The sequence below is a fragment of the Hyla sarda genome, chromosome 12 (genome assembly GCF_029499605.1).
Source record: "Hyla sarda isolate aHylSar1 chromosome 12, aHylSar1.hap1, whole genome shotgun sequence".
Lineage (NCBI taxonomy): Eukaryota > Metazoa > Chordata > Amphibia > Anura > Hylidae > Hyla > Hyla sarda.
The window spans coordinates 45,236,377-45,261,675 of NC_079200.1; the positions used below are offsets into that span (position 1 = coordinate 45,236,377).

A 25,299-nucleotide genomic window follows, 5' to 3' on the forward strand; every position below is an offset into this window, starting at 1 on the left:
TACACCTGTGTAATACTGTGCTAACACTACGCTACACTAACTACGCTACACCTGTGTAATACTGTGCTAACACTATGCTACACTAACTACACTACACCTGTGTAATACTGTGCTAACACTATGCTAACTACGCTACACCTGTGTAATACTGTGCTAACACTATGCTACACTAACTACACTACACCTGTGTAATACTGTGCTAACACTATGCTACACTAACTACACTACACCTGTGTAATACTGTGCTAACACTATGCTAACTACGCTACACCTGTGTAATACTGTGCTAACACTACGCTAACTACGCTACACCTGTGTAATACTGTGCTAACACTACGCTACACTAACTACGCTACACCTGTGTAATACTGTGCTAACACTACGCTACACTAACTACGCTACACCTGTGTAATACTGTGCTAACACTACGCTACACTAACTACACTACACCTGTGTAATACTGTGCTAACACTACGCTACACTAACTACACTACACCTGTGTAATACTGTGCTAACACTACGCTACACTAACTACGCTACACCTGTGTAATACTGTGCTAACACTACGCTACACTAACTACGCTACACCTGTGTAATACTGTGCTAACACTACGCTACACTAACTACGCTACACCTGTGTAATACTGTGCTAACACTACGCTACACTAACTACGCTACACCTGTGTAATACTGTGCTAACACTACGCTACACTAACTACGCTACACCTGTGTAATACTGTGCTAACACTACGCTACACTAACTACGCTACACCTGTGTAATACTGTGCTAACACTACGCTACACTAACTACACTACACCTGTGTAATACTGTGCTAACACTACGCTACACTAACTACACTACACCTGTGTAATACTGTGCTAACACTACGCTACACTAACTACACTACACCTGTGTAATACTGTGCTAACACTACGCTACACTAACTACACTACACCTGTGTAAAACTACGCTACACTAACTACACTACACCTGTGTAATACTGTGCTAACACTACGCTACACTAACTACACTACACCTGTGTAATACTGTACTAACACTACGCTACACTAACTACACTACACCTGTGTAATACTGTGCTAACACTACGCTACACTAACTACACTACACCTGTGTAATACTGTGCTAACACTACGCTACACTAACTACACTACACCTGTGTAATACTGTGCTAACACTACGCTACACTAACTACACTACACCTGTGTAATACTGTACTAACACTACGCTACACTAACTACACTACACCTGTGTAATACTGTGCTAACACTATGCTACACTAACTACACTACACCTGTGTAATACTGTGCTAACACTACGCTACACTAACTACACTACACCTGTGTAATACTGTGCTAACACTACGCTACACTAACTACACTACACCTGTGTAATACTGTGCTAACACTACGCTACACTAACTACGCTACACCTGTGTAATACTGTGCTAACACTACGCTACACTAACTACGCTACACCTGTGTAATACTGTGCTAACACTACGCTACACTAACTACGCTACACCTGTGTAATACTGTGCTAACACTATGCTACACTAACTACACTACACCTGTGTAATACTGTGCTAACACTATGCTAACTACGCTACACCTGTGTAATACTGTGCTAACACTATGCTACACTAACTACACTACACCTGTGTAATACTGTGCTAACACTATGCTACACTAACTACACTACACCTGTGTAATACTGTGCTAACACTATGCTAACTACGCTACACCTGTGTAATACTGTGCTAACACTACGCTAACTACGCTACACCTGTGTAATACTGTGCTAACACTACGCTACACTAACTACGCTACACCTGTGTAATACTGTGCTAACACTACGCTACACTAACTACACTACACCTGTGTAATACTGTGCTAACACTACGCTACACTAACTACACTACACCTGTGTAATACTGTGCTAACACTACGCTACACTAACTACGCTACACCTGTGTAATACTGTGCTAACACTACGCTACACTAACTACGCTACACCTGTGTAATACTGTGCTAACACTACGCTACACTAACTACGCTACACCTGTGTAATACTGTACTAACACTATGCTACACTAACTACACTACACCTGTGTAATACTGTGCTAACACTATGCTACACTAACTACACTACACCTGTGTAATACTGTGCTAACACTACGCTACACTAACTACGCTACACCTGTGTAATACTGTGCTAACACTACGCTACACTAACTACGCTACACCTGTGTAATACTGTGCTAACACTACGCTACACTAACTACACTACACCTGTGTAATACTGTGCTAACACTACGCTACACTAACTACACTACACCTGTGTAATACTGTGCTAACACTACGCTACACTAACTACACTACACCTGTGTAATACTGTGCTAACACTACGCTACACTAACTACACTACACCTGTGTAATACTGTGCTAACACTACGCTACACTAACTACACTACACCTGTGTAATACTGTACTAACACTACGCTACACTAACTACACTACACCTGTGTAATACTGTACTAACACTACGCTACACTAACTACACTACACCTGTGTAATACTGTGCTAACACTACGCTACACTAACTACACTACACCTGTGTAATACTGTGCTAACACTACGCTACACTAACTACACTACACCTGTGTAATACTGTACTAACACTACGCTACACTAACTACACTACACCTGTGTAATACTGTACTAACACTACGCTACACTAACTACACTACACCTGTGTAATACTGTACTAACACTACGCTACACTAACTACACTACACCTGTGTAATACTGTGCTAACACTACGCTACACTAACTACACTACACCTGTGTAAAACTACGCTACACTAACTACACTACACCTGTGTAATACTGTGCTAACACTACGCTACACTAACTACACTACACCTGTGTAATACTGTACTAACACTACGCTACACTAACTACACTACACCTGTGTAATACTGTGCTAACACTACGCTACACTAACTACACTACACCTGTGTAAAACTACGCTACACTAACTACACTACACCTGTGTAATACTGTGCTAACACTACGCTACACTAACTACACTACACCTGTGTAATACTGTACTAACACTACGCTACACTAACTACACTACACCTGTGTAATACTGTGCTAACACTACGCTACACTAACTACACTACACCTGTGTAAAACTACGCTACACTAACTACACTACAATTGTGTAAAACTGTGCTAACACTACTACGCTACAATAACTACCCTAAAACTGTGCTAACACTACGCTAAGTGCTAAAACTGCGCTACGCTAACTACGCTAAAACTGCGCTAACCCTACACTATGCCAACTGTGTTAAAACTGCACTAGCACTGCTACGCTAACAACGCTAAAACTGCTCTAACGCTGCGCTACGCTAGCTACTCTACAATAACTACGCTAAAACTGCGCTAACACTACACTATGCTAACTGTTAAAACTGCACTAACACTACTACACTAAAACTGCTCTAACGCTGCGCTACGCTAGCTACTCTACAATAACTACGCTAAAACTGTTGACACTACACTATGTTAACTACGCTAACACTACGATACGATAGCCACGTTAAAACTGTGCTAACACTACGCTATGCTAACTGTTCTAAAACTGCGCCAACACTATGTTACTCTAACACTACGTTACACTAACTATGCTTAATCTGCGCTAACACTACGCTACACTAACTACGCTAACACTACGATATGATAGCCACATTAAAACTGCGCTAACACTACGCTACGCTAACTGTTCTAAAACTGCGCTAACACTACGCTACACTAACAATGCTAGCAGTACGTTACACCCACTATGCTTATTCTGCTCTAACACTACGCTACACTAACTACGCTAACACTACGTTACACTAATTACTCTATACCTGTGTAAAACTACATCCTGCCTGGACAGCCGTTAGTTGTCTGGGCATGCTGGGATTTGTGGTCCCTTCACTGTAAAACATGCAAAACTACAACTTCCAGCATGCCTGGGCATGCTGAGAGTTGTAGTCTCTTTACTTTAAAACCTACAACCTACCTCCTTTCACTATAAAACCTAAGCTACGCTATCTACGTTACAATCTAAGCTAGCTACACTACACTAATGCTAAACTACCCTAAGCCTATGCAGGTTTCCCTCTCTCCCTGCCTGCTGCACTACGCTACCTACACTAACTACATACGCATGCGCTCAAAGTTTTCTACGGACTACTCTGAATAACTGCACATGTGCTAACATACACTAGCCTCCCTCCGCTAACTGCATAGCGGAGGAAAGCTGTGCATGCGCTCTGCACGGTACGGACAACTGCGCATGTGCAGTTGGGTACACTCCTAACGCTGCCTACGTTAGCCCTACGCTGTCAGCGTAGTGCTGCGCATGCTCTCTAAGTTTTCTACGGATCGAGAAAATCTTTACATCACCGGATGGAATGCGCCTTCTCGGAGGCGGCTTTCCCCACGCGGATGCGCATTGCATACATCCACATACTTACAGAGTACGACTTGTAATTACACCACGTCTCCAGGAGATGTCAGTATTCACCTAGACACTACTGTTCCACAATGTCTGGCTTTCCAGGTGTAGTAAAACTATCACTCCCAGCATGCCCTGATAGCATGTGGGTGTCAGGGCATGCTGGGTGTGGTTTTTTTTTTTTTCCTTTTTTGTTGAAGCCTCTAGAGAGTCACAGGTTGGAAATTACTTATTTGTGCAAAACTAATACTGCTGTCAATTCATGTTTTCTACCCTAAAGATTTGAGAATCTAGGACACTAGTTGGATTTTCTTGCAGATTTTCCTCCGCGACATGTGAATGAGGTTCAAAAAGGTGGAATTTACTGTAAAAAAAACAAAAAAAAACAATCAAGCTGTAATTGGTGCAGATTTTTTGTGGAAAACAAACAAATCTAAAAATAAAAACACTCGCCTTACTTGGCGTGGCCATGGCAACACTTCTTGGTCCCCCATCGTCTTTGTACACCTGGCCAATATCCAGCGTGTATTTAGGTTTTGTGCTGCCTGGCCCATTGGGGGGGGGGGGGGGGGGGGTTCATGCTAGTCTGGGGGTCCCACTGTTTACCGGGGTCATTGGGGGAGGGCGCAAATCTTGAAACACATATAACCTGTTCAGAGCCAAGTTAGTGGCAGCCGTAAAAAAATAAAAATAATGATAATCTTTTCTCCAGCTGCTGCCCCCTGATAAAGTGCCGCCCTAGGCTTAGGCCCTGTTGGTCTAGTTAAAGATACAGGTCTGCCAACAGCAGAGACATTTCAACACTCACATTTGACCATTGCAGTAGTCACATGGGATGATACGTCAGCACTGGAGGCCTCTTTTGAACCATGGGAGGTAAATATGCTTTTTTTTGTTTTTTTTTTATAAAAATTTTTTGCATTTTTTTTTTAATCTAGCAATTTTGTTGAAACCAGCATTCTGTCATTTGTGTATGCTGAATCCATGTCATTCTCCGCCCCTTCACGCCTTGCGCAGTTATCAATTTTGCCAGCAGTGTTCCTTTAAAGCAGTGGTCTCAAACTGTGGCCCTCCAGATGTTGCAAAACTTCAACTCCCAGCATGCCCGGACAGCCGTTGGCTGTCCGGGCATGCTGGGAGTTGAAGTTTTGCAACATCTGGAGGGCCACAGTTTGAGACCACTGCTTTAAATGTTGTGTCACTCACCTGCAGGGCCCTGGTTAATGGCGGGCGTCATGTTTTCGGAAGTAATGAATTACAGGTGTTGGATGTCTTTGTGTAATGTGTTTATGTGGTGACCTGTTCTCGCGTTTCTCTTTTTCTAGTGCTCTATGCTAAAAGTGTTTTCTCAGTTTGGGCCTCTCTACTCGCTGAAGCTTGTCCCTAATGCTAGCGTGGCAGGGCCTGGTTACTATGCCGTCCTCAAATACTACTCCTCCCAAAGCGCCAGAAGAGCCCAGGCCGCTTGCGACAAGAAGAACCTCTTCCAGGACACCCCTGTGAAGGTAATATCCGATCTAAGAGTTTGGTTGTGGTCTGTAACCTGACCTGCTTAACCCCTTCATGACCCAGCAAATTTTTTTTTTGGCTCACATTTTTTTCCTCCTTTACATTCTAAGGCTAAGTTTCCACTTGTTTTTTTCTCTGGCAGTTTTTGGATATCTGCCACTGCAGTTTTTGAGCCAAAGCCAGAAGTGTATTCAAAAGGAATAGGACATATAAAGGAAGGACTTATACTTCTCCTCCCTTATGGATCCACTTCTGACTTTAGCTCAAAAATTTTTTTTCCAGTTTTTTACTGTTTACAAAAGCTTTTTCTTCTTCACTATCTACAAGTTCTTAACACTGTTGCATCTTTCAAAAAGGGAGAATTTTTGGAATGCTTTGAAAAATGCATTGCGTCTTCTGATACCTTTCCATTGCGCCTTCTGATACCTTTCCACTGCGTCTTCTGATACCTTTCCACTGCGTCTTCTGATACCTTTCCACTGCGTCTTCTGATACCTTTCCACTGCGTCTTCTGATACCTTTCCACTGCGTCTTCTGATACCTTTCCACTGCGTCTTCTGATACCTTTCCACTGCGTCTTCTGATACCTTTCCACTGCGTCTTCTGATACCTTTCCACTGCGTCTTCTGATACCTTTCCACTGCGTCTTCTGATACCTTTGTGTGCATTTTAACACTGGCAGGCATCTGCCAACAGGGGTACTTTATGCAGCTTTATTTTAGTTAGAGCATACAAATTCCACTAGTGCAGTGTGTTACGCAGTATTATATGCATGTTTTGAGGCTTATTTCATTGCCAGTTCATGGAGAACCTGCTCTTTTTTTTAGAAAGTTCGGCCAGCCCACCTAACCGAACCCTTGAAGAGTTTGCCAATCTATAGTTTACAATCCTTTGCAGCCTAAGGCTGCTATATGCAGTACTTTGTAATAATAAAATATACCATTTAAAGTAGGGATGCACCGATATATCGGCGGCCGAAAATAGCTATTTTGGGGAAATGCCGAAACAACAAAAAATGTGCCGATAATGACCCACCTCCCCTGCCCGCCCACAGCACAAGTTACAAACACTGCCAGTGGCAGAGGCGTAGTGTGGGGGGGTGCAGGGGGGGCCGGCCGCACCGGGCGCAACATCTAGGGGGGGGCGCTCTCCGGGATAGGAATACTTCTTTTTATGTGCCCGGGCCGGCTCCCGTGTGTGGCTGCAGGCGGGGGCCGGCCAGAGCATATAAAAACTAATACTGTATACTAAAAACTAGGGGGCCTCCAGCTGTTGTGAAACTACAACTCCCAGCATGCCCAGACTGGCAAAGCCAGTATTAGTTTTTATATGCTCTGGCCGGCCCCCGCCTGCAGCCACACACGGGAGTTGGCCTGGGCACATAAAAAGAAGTATTCCTATCCCGGACATCCCTGTGTCCCGAAAAATCTTTTCGGGACATAAGGATGTCCGCCGGTCACTCACCATTCCCCGGCGTCCTCCTGCGATCCTCCTTCGGTCCCTCGCTTCTCCGCCTCTATGGTCGTACGCACGGGACGTCACTGACGTCCCGTGCGTACAACCATAGAGACTCAGGAGGACCGCAGGATCGTCGCAGGAGAACGCGCGCCGGCCGGGGCCTGGTAAGTGACCGCGTCATCTTCTTCAGTGTTCCGGTCACCGCTCCTCCGGTCCCGGCACCTACTGCTATGGTCCATAGGCCATAGCAGTAGATGTGACCCCGGGCCGGAGGAGCGGTGACCGGATCACTGTGGGGGCAGCAGTACAGACATACAGCCTCCAGCCGTACACTGTATATGGCTGGAAGCTGTATGTCTGTGGGGTGGGGGGAAGCTGCCTACTATTGTGGGGGAACTGCCTACAAATGTGGGGGGAGCTGCCTAATATTGTTGGGGAACTGCCTACTATTGTGGGGGGGAGCTGCCTAATATTGTTGGGGGGGAGCTGCCTAATATTGTGGGGGGGAGCTGCCTAATATTGTGGGGGGGAGCTGCCTAATATTGTGGGGGGGAGCTGCCTAATATTGTGGGGGGAGCTGCCTAATATTGTGGGGGGAGCTGCCTACAAATGTGGGGGGAGCTGCCTAATATTGTTGGGGAACTGCCTACTTTTGGTGGGGGGGAGCTGCCTAATATTGTTGGGGGGAGCTGCCTAATATTGTTGGGGGGAGCTGCCTAATATTGTGGGGGAACTGCCTACTATTGTGGGGAACCTGCCTACTTTTGTGGGGGAACTGCTGACCTAATGTGGGGGGGAGCTGCCTAATATTGTTTGGGGGAGCTGCCTAATATTGTTTGGGGGAGCTGCCTAATATTGTTTGGGGGAGCTGCCTAATATTGTTTGGGGGGAGCTGCCTAATATTGTTTGGGGGGAGCTGCCTAATATTGTTGGGGGGAGCTGCCTAATATTGTTGGGGGGAGCTGCCTAATATTGTTGGGGGGAGCTGCCTAATATTGTTGGGGGGAGCTGCCTAATATTGTTGGGGGGAGCTGCCTAATATTGTGGGGGAACTGCCTACTATTGTGGGGGAAATGCTGACCTAATGTGGGGGAGCTGCCTATTAATATGGGGGAACTCCCGACCTAATGTGGGGGAGCTGGCAATCTAATGTGGGGGAATCTAATCTAATGAGCGGAGCGCTGCATTTTACCAGAAGACGGGGAGAAGTAATTTTCGGTTTCGGCCGGACGTTTTTTTTTATTTCGGTTTCGTTTCGGTTCTGAAATTTCCATTTCGGTGCACCTCTAATTTAAAGGGTATGTTTGCCTTCACCCATATACAAGTAGATATACAGTGACCCCCCGACCTACAATGGCCCTGACATACGATCATTTCAACATACGATCACTCTCAGAGGCCATCGCATGTTGAAGGCAGCATCAACATACGATGCTTTTGTATGTCGGGGCCATCGCATAAACGGCTATCCGGCAGCGCAGACTGCTTCAGCTGCCACCGGATAGCCGTATACGGTTCCCCGTGTGGTCCGCTGACGATCACTTACCTGTCCTCGGGGCTCCGGAGCGTCCTCTTCGGGATCCCCTGCATTGTCGGCGCTCTCCATCGACGTCATCACGTCGCTGCGCACGCTGTCCCGTCATCCAATAGGAGCGGCGTGCGTAGCGACGTGATGGCGGCGACGGAGAGCGCGGATGCCGGGGAAGCAGAGGCCTTGCCGGAACGTCGGGGACACCCCGGGGACGCGGCGACAGCAATGGAAGGCGACATCCAGGGCAGCGGTGACGAGCGGTGACAGTCTGGAGCGGTGGGGACAGGTGAGTACAACTTCCTCTAACAGTGGTCTTCAACCTCCGGACCTCCAGATGTTGCAAAACTACAACACCCAGCATGCCCGGACAGCCGTTGGCTGTCCGGGCATGCTGGGTGTTGTAGTTTTGCAACATCTGGAGGTCCGGAGGTTGTAGACCACTGTCCTATACTTTACATTGCACGGATCCCTCAACATACGATGGTTTCAACAAACGATGGTTCATTATAGAATAGTGAGCGCAGCTCTGGAGTATAATATAAGATGTAGTAGGTGAATTCCATCTGTAAATTGTTGGATGGTGAACACAATGAAATATATTGCTGCTAACAGGAGTCTGAATATAGTGCTGCATTATGTAGATGAGCCTGATCTTCTTCTTTTTTATTTATTTTTTATTTTTTTCATATAGGTACAAATATGCATCAAACAGAAAGGATTTCCATACAAGTCTCTGGAACTGTACAGCCAAAAGTGTCAGGAGCTGGCGAACTATTACCTGGGGTTTAATGGCTGGTGCAAGAGGATCATAGCTGTGAGTAATCGCCATCTTACATCCATTTAATCACCATTTGCTGAAGAGAGAAAAAGATGAGTGCATAGTGTAGAGGTCAGTGATATGGAGTGGTATGTTAGTGCCCCTTAAAGGGGTTATCCAGGAAAAAACTTTTTTATATAGATCAACTGGCTCCAGAAAGTTAAACAGATTTGTAAATTACTTCTATTAAAAAATCTTAATCCTTTCAGTATTTATGAGTTTCTGAAGTTAAGGTTGTTCTTTTCTGTCTAAATCCTCTCTGATGACACCTGTCTTGTGAAACACCCAGCTTAGAAGAGGTTTGCTATGGGGATTTGCTTCTAAACTGGGCGTTTCCCGAGACAGGTGTCATCAGAGAGGACTTAGACAGAAAAGAACAACCTTAACTTCAGAAGCTCATAAGTACTGAAAGGATTAAGATTTTTTAATAGAAATAATTTACAAATCTGTTTAACTTTCTGGAGCCAGTTGATATATATATATATAAGTTTTTTCCTGGAATACCCCTTTAACTGAAAGGGTTGTACTCAGGGCACAACGCCTATGAGCACAAAGATCGCAGCTACAGATTAAAAAGGCAGAAGATGTTGTCTACATTAGACGTTCCTGTCATGATCAAAGTGAGTGAATCACTTTCCCCAGTCTATTCACCAATGCTCAAGTCAGCAATTTAAAGGAGTACTCCAGTGCAGTAAAAATGCTGTCCCCACTTTGTCCGTGACCTCCTGTCCAGAAGGATCCTGAAGATGACTAATATAAGAGATATCCTGCTGAGCCCTTGCTATGGAAGTAAGGAGTTTACCAACAACGACTTATACTCTTGTAGCGCCACATCCCAAACCTCCTGGGTAGATACCATACAGTAGAACAGAAAGATAATGGCACTCCACACTCAACACCCCTTGACGTACCCATTCACCCTGCTCCTGAGTACATGTCTTTTGGGTACTAATATCCCAGATAAAAAGACCAATCAAGAACTCTTTCAAAGAGTCCCAGACTAGAGGTGTAGGTGCTGTACCAACAGTAATAATAAGAAGTTCCCTGTAGCCCTTGTACCCCATTATTTAATAGATTATTAAAGTCCAAACGGAAGGAGAAAGTCGGACGGCAACTCACTGTATTCCACAGAGCTTTATTCTGAGATCAAGGGTGCAAGTGATAAACAGGTAACAGTAGAGCGACGTTTCGTGGTATACGCTTCTTCCGGCTCAATACTGTGACGCGGCGGCGGCGCTGCTGATAGAAGTCAGCACTGTGTGGTCGCCGCGGCAACCAGCATAACATATGTCGGCGCATGCGCACATCAGCGCTACTGACAGATAATTGTTAAACAGGTAAGTGCAGAATAAAAACATTATAAAAATACAAAGAGAACTACAACAGTGCTGACGTATATATCAGCAGCGCCACCGCCGCGTCACAGTATTGAGCCGGAAGAAGCGTATACCACGAAACGTCGCTCTACTGTTACCTGTTTATCACTTGCACCCTTGATCTCTGAATAAAGCTCTGTGGAATACAGTGAGTTGCCGTCCGACTTACTCCTTCCGTTTGGATTTGTTGTCTTCGTCTATGGGACGTTGCACCGCCATTTCCACAGACAGAGAGTTAGCAGTAGCAGTGCATCACTGGGGGATACAGCATTTGAGGTAGTGCCAGCTTCATTCTCCTTTTTACTTTGCAGTTATTAAAGTCCCCACACAGAAACATAGGGGCATCTGAAAGGTTAGAGACTATAGCCAGAACACGTTATAGGACTAAACTACAATAAGGCCCCTTTAGGATATTCTCTCTGTGTTTGTGCGGGTTTCCTCCGGGTACTCCGGTTTCCTCCCACACTTCAAAACATACTAATAGGTTTGGAGGAAGGGAAGGAGAAGACTCCAGCCAGCTCACCCCGCCTGGAACAGATGGAGCACGGATCCAGGTGCTGGACAACACCAAACAATGGAGAAAAACAAGGAAGGTAGGATCCAGCTCTAAATGCAAATAAAATCCATTTATTTGAGGACAAAGTAGGAACAAGAAGGGTAGTTACGCGTTTCAAGAATCAAGTGCTCTTAGTCATATCTACCTGGTATGACTAAGAGCGCTTGGCGCTTGAAACACGTAACTACCCTTCTTGTTCCTACTTTGTCCTCAAATAAATGGATTTTATTTGCATTTAGCGCTTCATTTAATTTAAATGTTGAGACCCAGGAGGCCCCCCACTGCTGACACAGAGACATAAAAAAGCAAGACTACATTTTGCCAAAATGAACTTGAGTAACCAAAATCCTTCTGGGAAAATGTCTTGTGGACAGAGGAGACCAAGATAGAGCTTTTTGGTAAAGCCCATCATTCTACGGTTTACCAAAAACGGAATGAGGCCTACAAAGAAAAGAACACAGTACCTACAGTGAAATATGTTGGAGGTTCAATTATGTTTTGGGTTGTTTTGCTGCCTCTGGCACTGGGTGCCTTGAATGTGTACAAGGCACCTTGACATCTGAGGATTACCAATGGATTTTGGGTCGCACTGTACAGCCCAGTGTCAGAAAGCTGGGTTTGCTTCCGAGATCTTGGGTCTTCCAGCAGGACAATGACCCCAAACAAATGTCAAAAAGCGCCCAGAAATGAATGCCAACAAAGCACTGGAGAGTTCTGAAGTGGCAGCAATGAGTCCAGATCTAAATCCCATTGAACACCTGTGGAGAGATCTTAAAATTGCTGTTGGGAAAAGGCGCCTTCCAATAAGAGAGACCTGGAGCAGTTTGCAAAGGAAGAGTGGTCCAACATTCCGGCTGAGAGGTGTAAGAAGCTTATTGATGGTTATAGGAAGCCACTGATTTCAGTTATTTTTTTCCAAAGGGTGTGCAACCAAATATTAATTTAACCCCTTAAGGACCCGGGCTTTTTCCGTTTTTTCATTTTCAATTTTTCCTCCTTAACTTTAAAAAATCATAACTCTTAAAAATTTTCACCTAAAATTATATATAATGGCTTAATTTTTGCGTCACTAATTCTACTTTGTAATGACATTAGTCATTTTACCCAAAAATCTACGGTGAAACGGGGAAAAAAATCAATGTGCGACAAAATTGATGAAAAAACACTATTTTGTAAGTCTTGGGGGCTTCTATTTTTACGCAGTACATTTTTTGTCAAAAATGATACCTTATATTTATTCTGTAGGTCCATACAGTTAAAATGATACCCTACTTGTATAGGTTTGAATTTGTATCACTTCCGAAAAAAATCATGAATACATGCAGGAAAATTTATACGTTTAAAATGGTTATCTTTTGACCCCTATAACTTTTTTTATTTTTCTGTGTTCAGGGCGCTTTGAGGACTCATTTTTTGCGCCGTCATCTGAAGTTTTTAGCGGTACCATTTTTGTTCTGATCAGACTTTTTGATCACTTTTTATTCACTTTTTTTGTGGTATAAAAAGTGATCAAAAATGCGCTATTTTGGACTTTGGAATTTTTTTGCGCGTACGCCATTGAACGAGCGGTTTAAAAAGCGGTATATTTTTATAAATCGGACATTTCCACACGCGGCGATACCACATATGTTTATTTTTATTATTATTTACATAATGTTTCTTTTATTTTTGGAAATGCCGGGTGATTCAAACTTTTATTAGGGGAAGGGATAATTGAAAGGGTTAATGATTTTTTTACACCTTTCTTATGCAACATTATAGCTCCCATAAGGGGCTATAACATTGCATGTACTGATCTTTTACACTGATTGATCCATCTCCATAGGAATGGATCAATCAGTGTTTTCGGCGATTGAATGCTCAAGCCTGGATCTCAGACATGAAGCATTCATTCGGCGATCGGACAGAACAGGAGAAGGTAAGAAGACCTCCTCCTGTGCTACAGCTGTTCGGGATGCCGCAATTATACCGCGGCGATCCCGAACAGCTCCCTGAGCTAGCCGGGCACTTTTACTTTCGTTTTTAGCCGCGCGGCTCAGCTTTGAGTGCGCGGCTAAAGGGTTAATAGCGCGCGGCACAGCGATCAGTGCCGCGCGCTATTAGAGGCGGGTCCCGGCTTCACTATGACGCCAGGCCCGCCGCGATATGATGCGGGGTCACCGTGTGACCCCGCGTTATATCGCAGGACCGGGACTCATGACGTATGCATACGTCATGGGTCCTTAAGAGGTTAAGGGTGCCAATAATTTTGTCCAGCCCATTTTTGGAGTTTGGTGTGACCTTATGTCCAATTGCAGTCAAGCGGCAGAATCATTGATCAATGGTTTCCAATGACAAACCATTTATCAATGTAAAAGATCACGGTGTGCAGAGTTATAGCCCCCTATGGGAGCTATAACACTGCAAAAAAAATGGAAAAAAAAAAGAAATAAAGATCATTTAACCCCTTCCCTAATTAAAGTTTGTCATCCCACTTTTCCCATTTAAAAAAAACCTGAGTGTAAATAAAAATAAACATATATGGTATCGCCAGGTGCGGAAATGTCCGAATTATAAAAATATATCATTAATTAAACATAAATTAAAGTGTATGTGAAAAAAAAATTCCAAAGTCCAAAATTGCGTATTTTTGGTCGCTTTTTATTTCATGAAAAAATGAATAAAAAGCGATCAAAAAGTCAGATCAATCAAGTGGCGCAAAAAATAAACCATCATATGGATTTTTAGGTGCAAAATTGAAAGAGTTATGGTTTTTTAAAGGTAAGGAGGAAAAAATGAAAGTGGAAAAACCAATGTTCCTTAAGGGGTTAATGACCAGGCTCTTTTTTTATTTTTTTTATTTGACATGTGTCTCTTTAAATGGTAATAACTTTAGAACGCGGAGCGATTCTGAGATTGTTTTTTTGTGACGTATTGTATTTTATATAAATGGTGCATTTTTGTTGACACATGAAGCATTTTTTATGGAAAACTCCCAAATATTGTGAAAAACTTGAAAATTTAAAATTTCTGGTGTTTTTTTTTTTTTTTTTATGGTGTTCACTGTGTGGCAAAAGGGATGTTATATTTATTCTGTGGGCCGGTACGATTATGACGATACCCATTTTATGTAGCTTTTTATGTTCTTTTTTCCTTTTCTGAGCAAAATTCTTTTCCCTTTTTTTTGTGTTATCATTTGCCAACAGCCATAACTTTTTTGTCTGACGCCATTGAGTGAGGGCATTTTGCGGGACAAACTGTACTTTTTATATATATATATCATTTTTGTGATACATGCTACCTTTTTTTTATTTTATTTTATTCCGCTATTTGTACCAAAATTGGTGAATTTTGCGCTTTTTTTGTTGTTGTTTTTTACGGCGTTCACCGTGCGGGATAATTCACATTATAGCTTTATAGTACATGTCATTATGGATGTGGCAACACCTAGTATTTATATGATAATTTTTTTTTGTGATAATACAGGGCTTTTATTGGGCTTTTATTTTTATGTTTTTACACTTACTTACATACTTTTATTAGATTTTTTCACTTTTTACAGGTGATACTATGCTGCAATAGTATACTTCTGCTGCCATAGCAAATACGGTGTATCGCGGTGCCGCCGTTGGTGAACAAGGGGAGCACTCTCCCCCTGTCAACACCATAGATGCCATGATCAGGATTGATCACGGCTTCTATGGGGTTAATGTTGCCGGGACCGGCGCAATTGCAGCCCCGGCAGCTGCAGCGGGCCCTGTCTGTGATTGACAGCCGGATACCGCCGCCGATCTCCTGAGCTGCGCACAGCAGAGCAGGAGATCAGCAGTACGGGTGCATACGTCCCAGTGCGCGAACATGTTGGGTGCTGGGACGTATGCATATGTCCTGTAGTGGGAAGGGGTTAAAGCAGGTAATTCCCATATGGTATGGAACCTGTGTATGCCTCAGCTGGATTTTTGGCAAGATAACGGGGGCATTTTGAATACAATGTACTTATCTGAGCCTCACACCATATGTTCATTAACCCCTTAAGGACCAGGCCATTTTACACCTTAGGACCAGAGCGTTTTTTGAACATCTGACCACTGTCACTTTAAGCATTAATAACTCTAAGACGCTTTTACCTATCATTCTGATTCCAAGATTGTTTTTTCGTGACATATTCTACTTTATGTTATTGGTAAAATTTTGTCGATACTTGCATCGTTTCTTAGTGAAAAATTCCAAAATTTGATGAAAAAATTGAAAATTTAGCATTTTTCTAACTTTGAAGCTCTCTGCTTGTAAGGAAAATGGATATTCCAAATAATTTTTTTTAATTCACATATACAATATGTCTACTAAATTTACGATTTTTTACTTTTGGAAGACATCAGAGGGCTTCAAAGTTCAGTAGCAATTTTCCAATTTTTCACAAAATTTCCAAAATCACAATTTTTCAGGGACCAGTTCAGGTTTGAAGTGGATTTGAAGGGTCTTCATATTAGAAATACCCCATAAATGACCCCATTATAAAAACTGCACCCCCAAAGTATTCAAAATGACATTCAGTCAGCGTTTTAACCCTTTAGGTGTTTCACAGGAATAGCAGCAAAGTGAAGGAGAAAATTCACAATCTTCATTTTTTACACTTGCATGTTCTTGTAGACCCAATTTTTGAATTTTTACAAGGGGTAAAAGGAGAAAATGTATACTTATATTTGTAGCCCAATTTCTCTCGAGTAAGCACATACCTCATATGTCTATGTAAAGTGTTCGGCGGGCGCAGTAGAGGGCTCAGAAGCGAAGGAGCGACGAGGGGATTTTGGAGAGTACGTTTTTCTGAAATGGTTTTTGGGGGGCATGTTGCATTTAGGAAGCCCCTATGGTGCCAGAACAGGAAAAAATGCCCACATGGCATACCATTTTGGAAACTAGACCCCTTGAGGAACGTAACAAGGAATAAAGTGAGCCTTAATACCCCACAGGTGTTTCACGACTTTTGCATATGTAAAAAAAATGTTAAAAAAATTTCACTAAAATGTGTGTTTCCACCCAAATTTCACATGTATGCAAGGGTTAATAGCAGAAAATACCCCCCAAAATTTGTAACCCCATCTCTTCTGAGTATGGAGGTACCCCATAAGTTGACCTGAAGTGCACTATGGGCGAACTACAATGCTCAGAAGAGAAGGAGTCATATTTGGCTTTTTGAAAGCAAATTTTGCTCGGGGGGCATGTCGCATTTAGGAAGCCCCTATGGTGCCAGGACAGCAAAAAATACCCACATGGCATACCATTTTGTAAACTAGACCCCTTGAGGAACGTAACAAGGGGTACAGTGAGCATTTACCCCCCACTGGTGTCTGTCAGATCTTTGGAACAGTGGGATGTACAAAATTTTTAATTTGCACAGCCCACTGTTCCAAAGATCTGTCAGACACCAGTGGGGGGGGGGGGGGTAAATTCTCACTGCACCCCTCATTACATTCCGTGAGGGGTGTAGTTTCCGAAATGGGGTCACATGTGAGGTTTAGTTTTTTTTGCGTTTGTCAAAACCGCTGTAACAATCAGCCAGCCCTGTGCAAATCACCTCAAATGTACATGGCGCACTCTCCCTTCTGGGCCTTGTTGTGCGCCCCCAGAGCACTTTGCGCCCACATATGGGGTATCTCCGTAGTCGGGAGAAATTGCATTACAAATTTTGGGGGGTGTTTTTCCCTTTTACCTCTTGTCAAAATGAAAAGTATGGGGCAACACCAGCATGTTAGTGTAAAAAAAATTTTTTTTTACACTAACATGCTGGTGTAGACCCCCAACTTCACCTTTTCATGAGGGGTGAAAGGAGAAAAAGCCCCCCAAAATTTGTTAGGCAATTTCTCCCGAGTACGGCGATACCCCATATGTGACCCTAAACTGTTGCCTTGAAATACGACAGGGCTCCAAAGTGAGAGCGCCATGCGCATTTGAGGCCTAAATTAGGGACTTGCATAGGGGTGGACATAGGGGTATTCTACGCCAGTGATTCCCAAACAGGGTGCCTCCAGCTGTTGCAAAACTCCCAGCATGCCTGGACAGTCAACGGCTGTCCGACAATACTGGGAGTTGTTTTGCAACAGCTGGAGGCTCCATTTTGGAAACAGTGGCGTACCAGATGTTTTTCATTTTTATTGGGAGGAGAGGGGGGCTGTGTAGGGGTTTGTGTATATGTAGTGTTTTTTACCTTTTATTTTATTTTGTGTTAGTGTAGTGTAGTGTTTTTAGGGTACAGTCACACGGGCGGGGGATTACAGCGAGTTTGAGCTGGCGCGCAAAATTTGCTGCATCGCAAACTTGCAGCCTGATACTCACTGTAAGCCCCCTGCCCATGTGAATGTATCCTGTACATTCACAGGGGGGGACCTCCAGCTGTTGCAAAACTACAACTCCCAGCATGCACAGTCCATCAGTGCATGCTGGTAGTTATAGTTTTGCAACAGCTGGAGGCACACGGGTTGGGAAACACTGAGTTAGGAAACAGACAATGTTTCCCAACCAGTGTGCCTCCTGTTGTTGCAAAACCACAACTCCCAGCATTCTCAGACATGCTGGGAGTAGTAGTTCGGCAACATCTTTAGAGCCAGATGTTGCCGAACTACAACTCCCAGCATGCTTGGAGTTGTAGTTTTGCAACATCTGGAGGACTAGTTTGCAGACCACTAATACAGTGGTTCCCAATCTGTGCCCTTCCAGATGTTGCAAAACTACAACTCCCAGTATGCCAAAACTGTCCAGGCATGCTGGGAGTTGTAGTTCTGCAACATCTGAAGGGCCAGATGTTACAGAACTACAACTCCCAGCATGCCTGGACAGTAAGGGCATGCTGAGGATGTGTAGTTTTGCAACATCTGGAAGGGCACAGTGGTCTCCAAACTGTGGACCTCCAGATGTTGCAAAACTGCAACTCCCAGCATGCCCAGACGCCAAGGGCTGTCTGGGCATGCTGGGAGTTGTAGTTTACAGGGTCCCATTACAGCAATACATGTCGCTTTACGGCGACGTGCATTGCTGTAAAGGGCCCGACCGCGGCTGAAGATATACTCACCTGTCGCCGCCGCCGGGATCCGGGTCTTCAGGGACGAGGTAAGTACCGGGGCCGGGCCCCAGCACTCCCCCGTCCCCCGCCGCGTCCTCCGGTCTTCCTCCCGTCCTCTCCGGACTTCAAGGGGACGGGAGGAAGTAACCCCCCCCCCCCTGCGATTGGTCGGTTAGTTAACCGACAGATCGCAGGGGATCGGAGGAGGTGGCAGGCTTGCCACCTCGCTCCTAGGCTCCAGCATGGTCCTGGCTGTCTGTGACAGCCGGGATCATGCGAAATTACCGGGCGGTCGGGTCCCAGAGACCCGATCAGCCCGGTATCGCCGCAGATCGCAAGGGCGATTTCCCTTGCGATTTGCGGCAATCGCCGACATGGGGGGCCTACATGGACCCCCTCGGCGTTTGCCCTGGATCCCTGCTGAAGGATTTCAGCAGGCATCCAGTTCCGATCTCTGCCCGGCGAGCGGCAGAGACCGGAAAATGCCATGACGTTGTGGAACGTCATTGGTCCTTAAAGCCCAGGGTGCCATGACGTTCCACAACGTCATTGGTCCTTAAGAGGTTAAACAATCTCTGTTGTGACATTGTGACACTCTTTGTATTGTTGTGCAATATTGGGGAGGCCTTTTTAAGAATGAATGAAGAGATCTGATTGGTTGCTATGGGCAACTGCACCACTCTTCCCCCTACATAGATTTTTTTTAAATCTCCCCCACTGTATCTTGTAATTAAAGTGCATAAATCATTTACATTCCTAGTGCCAAATAAATACATATTACATCAACCTATAATAATATATAACAAGTATGTGGGCAAATTTGTATCCACTTTATCATACATAAGTGCTAATACGTATCAAGTGCAACAATGTAAGTGTATATAATGCATTTCATTCTAATATCGGAAATTTATATAGATATCATAAAACAATGAACGCAAAGATTTAAAGTTACTAGTGGTACCCCACCGCTGCTCCATACACCCCCCTCCCGCACCGTATCAGCTGCAGATTTGCTGCTGTTAAATCTTCATAAATAGCTGCATCAGAGCCGGAGCAGATACGTTACATGTGAATACAGTGGTCCCTCAAGTTACAATATTAATTGGTTCCAGGATGACCATTGTATGTTGAAACCATTGTATGTTGAGACCATAACTCTATGGAAACCTGGTAATTGGTTCTGAAGCCCCAAAATGTCATCCAAAAATAGGAAAAAGTGAGGATTAAAGAAAAATAAGTAGATAACTAATATAGATAAAGCAAATCCTTATATATAAAAGTAATAAAGATCTGCTGGGAGCTGTAATCACTGTCTATTTCAGTGTTTCCCAACTAGGGTGCCTCCAGCTGTTGCAAAACTACAACTACCAGCATGCCCGGACAGCCGTTGGCTGTCCGGGCATGCTGGGAGTTGTAGTTTTGCAACAGCTGGAGACACCCTGGTTGGGAAACAATGGTTTATGTAGAGGACATGAGCTTCTTCAGGGTCCTATACAGTACACGCAATGTCCCAAATGGAGCCACCCTTACTTGGTGTCCAAAGGAGCAGCTAACCCTGGCACAGGTAGAGAGTAGTACAGAACTTGTAGTTCCTTCCTGTACTGTAGGGGGCGCTACCAGACACCAGTCAGTGCATACACTTTAGTAATAGAGGTGATTTACCAGTAAATGCCCATTCTGATTGGTCAGTTCATCTACTTGTGATGCGTTTCACAGATCTGGACTGTCTGTAGCATTGTATGTTGAGTCTAATTTCAAGTTACAATGATCCAGAAAAGACCATTGTATGTTGAAACTATTGTATGTTGAGGCCATTGTAAGTTGAGGGATCACTGTATACCCTTAACCTAGCTTGAATGTAGAGTAAGTATTCTCACAATACTGTTTGTTCTCCTTTCAGCTACAGAATATATCTGGATTGGATGATAATCCAGAGATGGAATCGGATCCACAAGAACTGGGGAAACTGAGATACCTGTGTGTTGTTGAAGTGATCCTTCCTTATCATGGAGTTTGCAGCAGAGGAGTCGGAGTCGCAGAAGAGTGTCTTGAGAAGCAGAATGGTAACAATTACATTTTAGGATTGAAGATCTTTATAGAAACTCTGTTATGCAACAACCTTACCACAATTTAAACATTGCAGTAATAGATGGTGCTCTCACTGTACAATTAAGTACATCCGCCTCGCTCCCTCCATGACGGGGAATACCGCATTAGCATATGTACAAGAGCCAGTTAAAGGGTACAATTAGAGATTTCAAGCACCTCGACATAGATACACTGTCCCTTTAAGGCTTTAGCTGGAAGCAAAGTGAACACTATCCTTATTGAGCCAAGTGGTGGTGCGTAGGAGGAGGAGGATGAAAAGAGGCAATGCCGCACTCACCATTAATGACAGACTTCTTTATTGTTTAGATCATAGCAGGTACAACAGTCAGAAAAGCAGGGGTGCCTCCGCCATTGAGGCGCCACTGCTTTTCTGACCGTTATTCCTGCTATGATCTGAACAATAAAGAAGTCTGTTATCAAATGGGCACTCTCATTAAACTAAACTTTTGATATGTTATAGCTTACAAAAAAAATATATATCTTTCCAATATATTTGTTTAAAAAAAAATGTAATTATAACTGTTTTTTATTTTTGAAATGCTGGCCACTAGGGGGTCTCCCTACTGGGTCCAGAATGCACTTCCCAATTACCCCCCCAAAACCCCCCGCACGCACAGCATGTTCGAACCACTGCTGGCCGGGCAGAGGTCCCATCCCAGGAAATTACATCAGGCCACAGCTCACTCTCTGAGTATCCCCGCCTCCTGCATCTCCCCCTTCTCCTCCTGTAATATAGATCCTGCTGCACGTAACCTCAGTGCAGCACGAGCAAAGAGGAGATACGCAGCACAGCCAGGAGAAACGCAGCACAGAGGAGGAATAGAAGAGAAAGGGCGGAAGTTAGCCCAGCCAGGCTTCATGTGACGTCACGCCTGCCGGGCCACTCCCCCTTCCTCTATCACAGAAGGCCGGCAGAATGAGCAGCAGAGCTCATAGGAAATAAGGTATTTTTAAGCAGTTTTTAATGGGAAAAAAAAAAACAGGGATAGTGTCAGAGAGAGTCAGGGACACCTGTGGGGGAGTTAAGGAAAGTTTATTTTATGATAAGTACTCTTTAATGGTCAGTGCAGCATTGCCTCTTTTCATCCTTCTCCTCCGTTGATGTGCCAGTTAAAGGGGTACTGCAGCCACAGGATAGAGAATAAGTAGCTGATTGCGGGGGGGGGTTCCAACCACTGAGCCCCCACCCCCCCCTCCCCACACACACAATCTCCTGAACGGGACCCGGCTCTAGCGGTAGACAACACATCTACTCACTGAGCAAGATGGGGTCCCGTTCAGGAGATTGCTGGGGGTTGAAGCGCTCTGACTCTCTTCTACTTATCCCTGTGGATGGGGAATAAGTTTATTTTTGCTGGAGTTCTCCTTTAAGGAAGAACAAGGGAACAATTATTAAAGAGAGTATTACTAAAAAGTTTCTATCACTTTGTTTCTACGGCTCTATTTCCGTTAAAAATTTGACCCATAAGACCTTTTGCAGAGGTTGTTCATATTTCGTATTATGTTAGGGTATGTTCACACTATGGAATTCAGAGAGGATACTTTTAACTGAAATCCTCTTTGTGCTCTATGGTATTATGCAGCTGACATTATGTGGAATGGTCCCTTATATTCATTGGAATTTGCAGCGAAATTTAGCGATGAAATGCAAAAGTCTATTGGTCTATTGGCTTAATGGGCTTTGACTAGTGGACTCTGCCAGAAGAATGAACATGTTAATTTTTCCGCTGTAATTTGGTTCCACGTCAGAAATGTTTGTGCGGAACTTCCTCTGTGCACAGAATAGCGGAAAACCCATTAAAGTCTATGGGAGTCTGATGGAGCGACCATAGCACCATTCCCCCTTTGATTCATGTCTATGGGATGAGGCATGACGGCTGTGAACTAGTCATCACGCCCCCTCCCATATACATGAATGGAGGGGGCCTGGCGTCATGTCAAGAACACAGAAGCTCCAGGCTTCTGTGTTCAGGGCATCGCTGGTGCCGGCCCAGAGATTGCAGGGGTCCCCAGTGGTCATACCCCCCCCCCCCCCCCCCCCCCCCCCGCGATCAGACATCTTATCCCCTATGGATAAGGGTAAGATGTTAATGGGCGGAGAACCCCTTTAAGTGTTGTAAATTAAATACATAATTTTTTCCCCCCCCCCCAGATCCGCTGGAATATATATTAAAGTCTGGGAAGGTACAGAAATATGCTGAGCAAAAGGCTCTATCTAATGCTTTCCAGAAGATCCTGTTGGTGGTTTTAGGTAATGGTTATCACCCCTTATTTTTGTATGTGTTGTATTCCAGTCTTCTTGGCACTTCTGGTCAGACTATGTTCACTTTATGGATTAAATATATCGTCCGGAAATTCCCAGGGCAGTTAGCGCCAACTGAATCAGTCAGAGCTACAACCACACAGACATTGGCGTCTGCATAGAAGGTAATGTATTCCACCGGAAGAATCAACAAGGAACATTATTTGGAAAGATGAACTTCTGAGGCGGAACGCTGCGCTGTGGAAATTCCGTAATAGGCAATTTGCAGTGAAATCCCATTAAAGGGGTACTTCGGCGCTTAGACATCTTATCCCCTATGCAAAGGATAGGGGATGAGATGCCTGATCGCAGGAGTCCCGTGATCTTGCACGCGGCACCCTGTTACAGCTGCCACGCCCCCTCCCATAGGCTTGCATTGAGGGGGCGGAGTGTGACGTCACACGGGGCTGAGCCTTGACGTCACAACGCTCCGACCCCGTGATCGGCAGTAATCAGACCCAGAGCGAACACGCTCCTGGGACTGATTATAACGGGGTGCGGCGTGCAAGATCACAGGGGTCCCCAGCGGCGGACTATGGATAGGGGATAAGATGTCTTAGTGCTGGAGTACCCCTTTAACACCATTGAGACTCTACTGTGTTAGAATTTCAAAAGCAGATTTCTGCTTGGAAATTATGTAGTGTGAACCCAGCCTAAAATTCCTCTACCTAGCAGTGTTCTCCAGCGTTCGGCTGTCAGGGCATGTTGAGAGTTGTAGTTTTGCTACTACCGGAGAGACACTGCTTTTAGGATATCAAAAGTGGCAAAGTTGGGGGTAAACTTTCTGCTGTGAAATGTTCTCTACTAGTGTGTACAAATATTGCAGCAAGGCCCACCATTGCTTACATATCCCTTATAGTGACCCCCAGGAAGATAATTTAGGTCTAGTCAATTTGGTTACTGATCCCATGAAGAATAATGTGGCTGCAATATATATAGGCTTTATATTTCTTCCTTTTAATACAGACAGTGGTAAAGTTGCTGTGGAATATGTGTCTGGAGAAGAGGATAATGTGGATTGCCTATCAGAGGAAGAACTGAAAGGACTAATTCAGGTATGAAAGAATGCACCACCAGGTATTGAACTAGTAATTCCAGCTGTCAGTATATGTTTTAGCTGCAGTCCCATGTAACATAAAAAGTGCTTCTACCTGCACTTTACTACAGACACCTGGAGTGCTCGGTTTTATCAATGAATGACTTATGTATAGATTGTGTGATTTTCTCTGCAGATCGTATAATTCTAGTCTTCTCATAAGTTTGTTCTACATGTTCTGTAACGCAGGTGAATGACTTCACGTGGGCGCCGATGGATGCGGGAGGAGGAGAAGACGAGGAGGACTGGGCAGAAATCTCCTTCCATGAAGACACTTTGATAGACTCATAGACTTTTTTAGCTTTTGCACACTGTATTTTTGCACTTTGTATTTGTTATTAATGTGTAATGTTATTTTGTGAAATATATTATTTTGTGACTGTTTAGTTTCTTCTCCAGAAAATGTATATGCAAGTGCCCTTTTTTTTAGAAAGAGACTCCGTTTGACTCATGTCCACTGTTTTAGTAGTAACATCACTGTAGTAATGGGTCTACAAGTCCCTTGATGCTTTGTCCAGGAATAGTAGCACATTAGTGTGTTGTCTATACAGGGGTGTGGAAATTTAATAAATAACTACTTGTCCACGGGACTAAAACGGAGCAAAATCTACTTGTCCCTCATGACGATCCACTTGTCCGGGCCAATTTTCGCTTTTACACTCTCGTTTTTTCCTCCTCGTCCTATAATAGCCATAATTACCTACTATAACGATACCTTATAATTTTTCTCCGAACCGAAAAAAAATTTAAAAAAATTATATATATATATATATATATATATATATATATATATATATATATATATATATAATATATAAAATATATCAGAGAAGTGAAATTGAAATAGTAAAAGATAATTTTGTGAAAGTGGTGGTTTTCTTTTCTACGCCATTTACCTTGTGGTTGAGGTATCATGTTAGTTTGATACTTAAGGGCGCCTAATTACAGCAATACCAAATTTGTATCGTTTCC

At 43.9% G+C, this 25,299-nt stretch overlaps 1 protein-coding gene across 9 annotated transcripts in view; it reads left to right on the forward strand.

Annotated features, from left to right (window-relative positions):
* Positions 1-25,038, forward strand: part of RDM1 (RAD52 motif containing 1) — a 43,228-nt gene extending 18,190 nt beyond the window's left edge. For 3 of the 9 annotated variants that reach the window (XM_056549185.1, XM_056549184.1, XM_056549182.1), the window contains exons 2-8: positions 5,247-5,410; positions 5,860-6,039; positions 9,724-9,846; positions 20,721-20,883; positions 23,082-23,180; positions 24,198-24,286; positions 24,517-25,030. In XM_056549185.1, the coding sequence (XP_056405160.1) occupies positions 5,866-6,039; positions 9,724-9,846; positions 20,721-20,883; positions 23,082-23,180; positions 24,198-24,286; positions 24,517-24,618 (750 nt within the window). In that variant the 5' untranslated portion in view covers positions 5,247-5,410; positions 5,860-5,865 and the 3' untranslated portion in view covers positions 24,619-25,030. Of the gene's footprint in view, positions 1-4,274; positions 4,592-5,246; positions 5,411-5,859; positions 6,040-9,723; positions 9,847-20,720; positions 20,884-23,081; positions 23,181-24,197; positions 24,287-24,516 lie in introns of those variants that run through there. The other 6 variants (XM_056549183.1, XM_056549180.1, XM_056549187.1 and 3 more) reach the window with 6 other exon arrangements.
* The last annotated feature ends 261 nt before the right edge of the window (positions 25,039-25,299 follow it).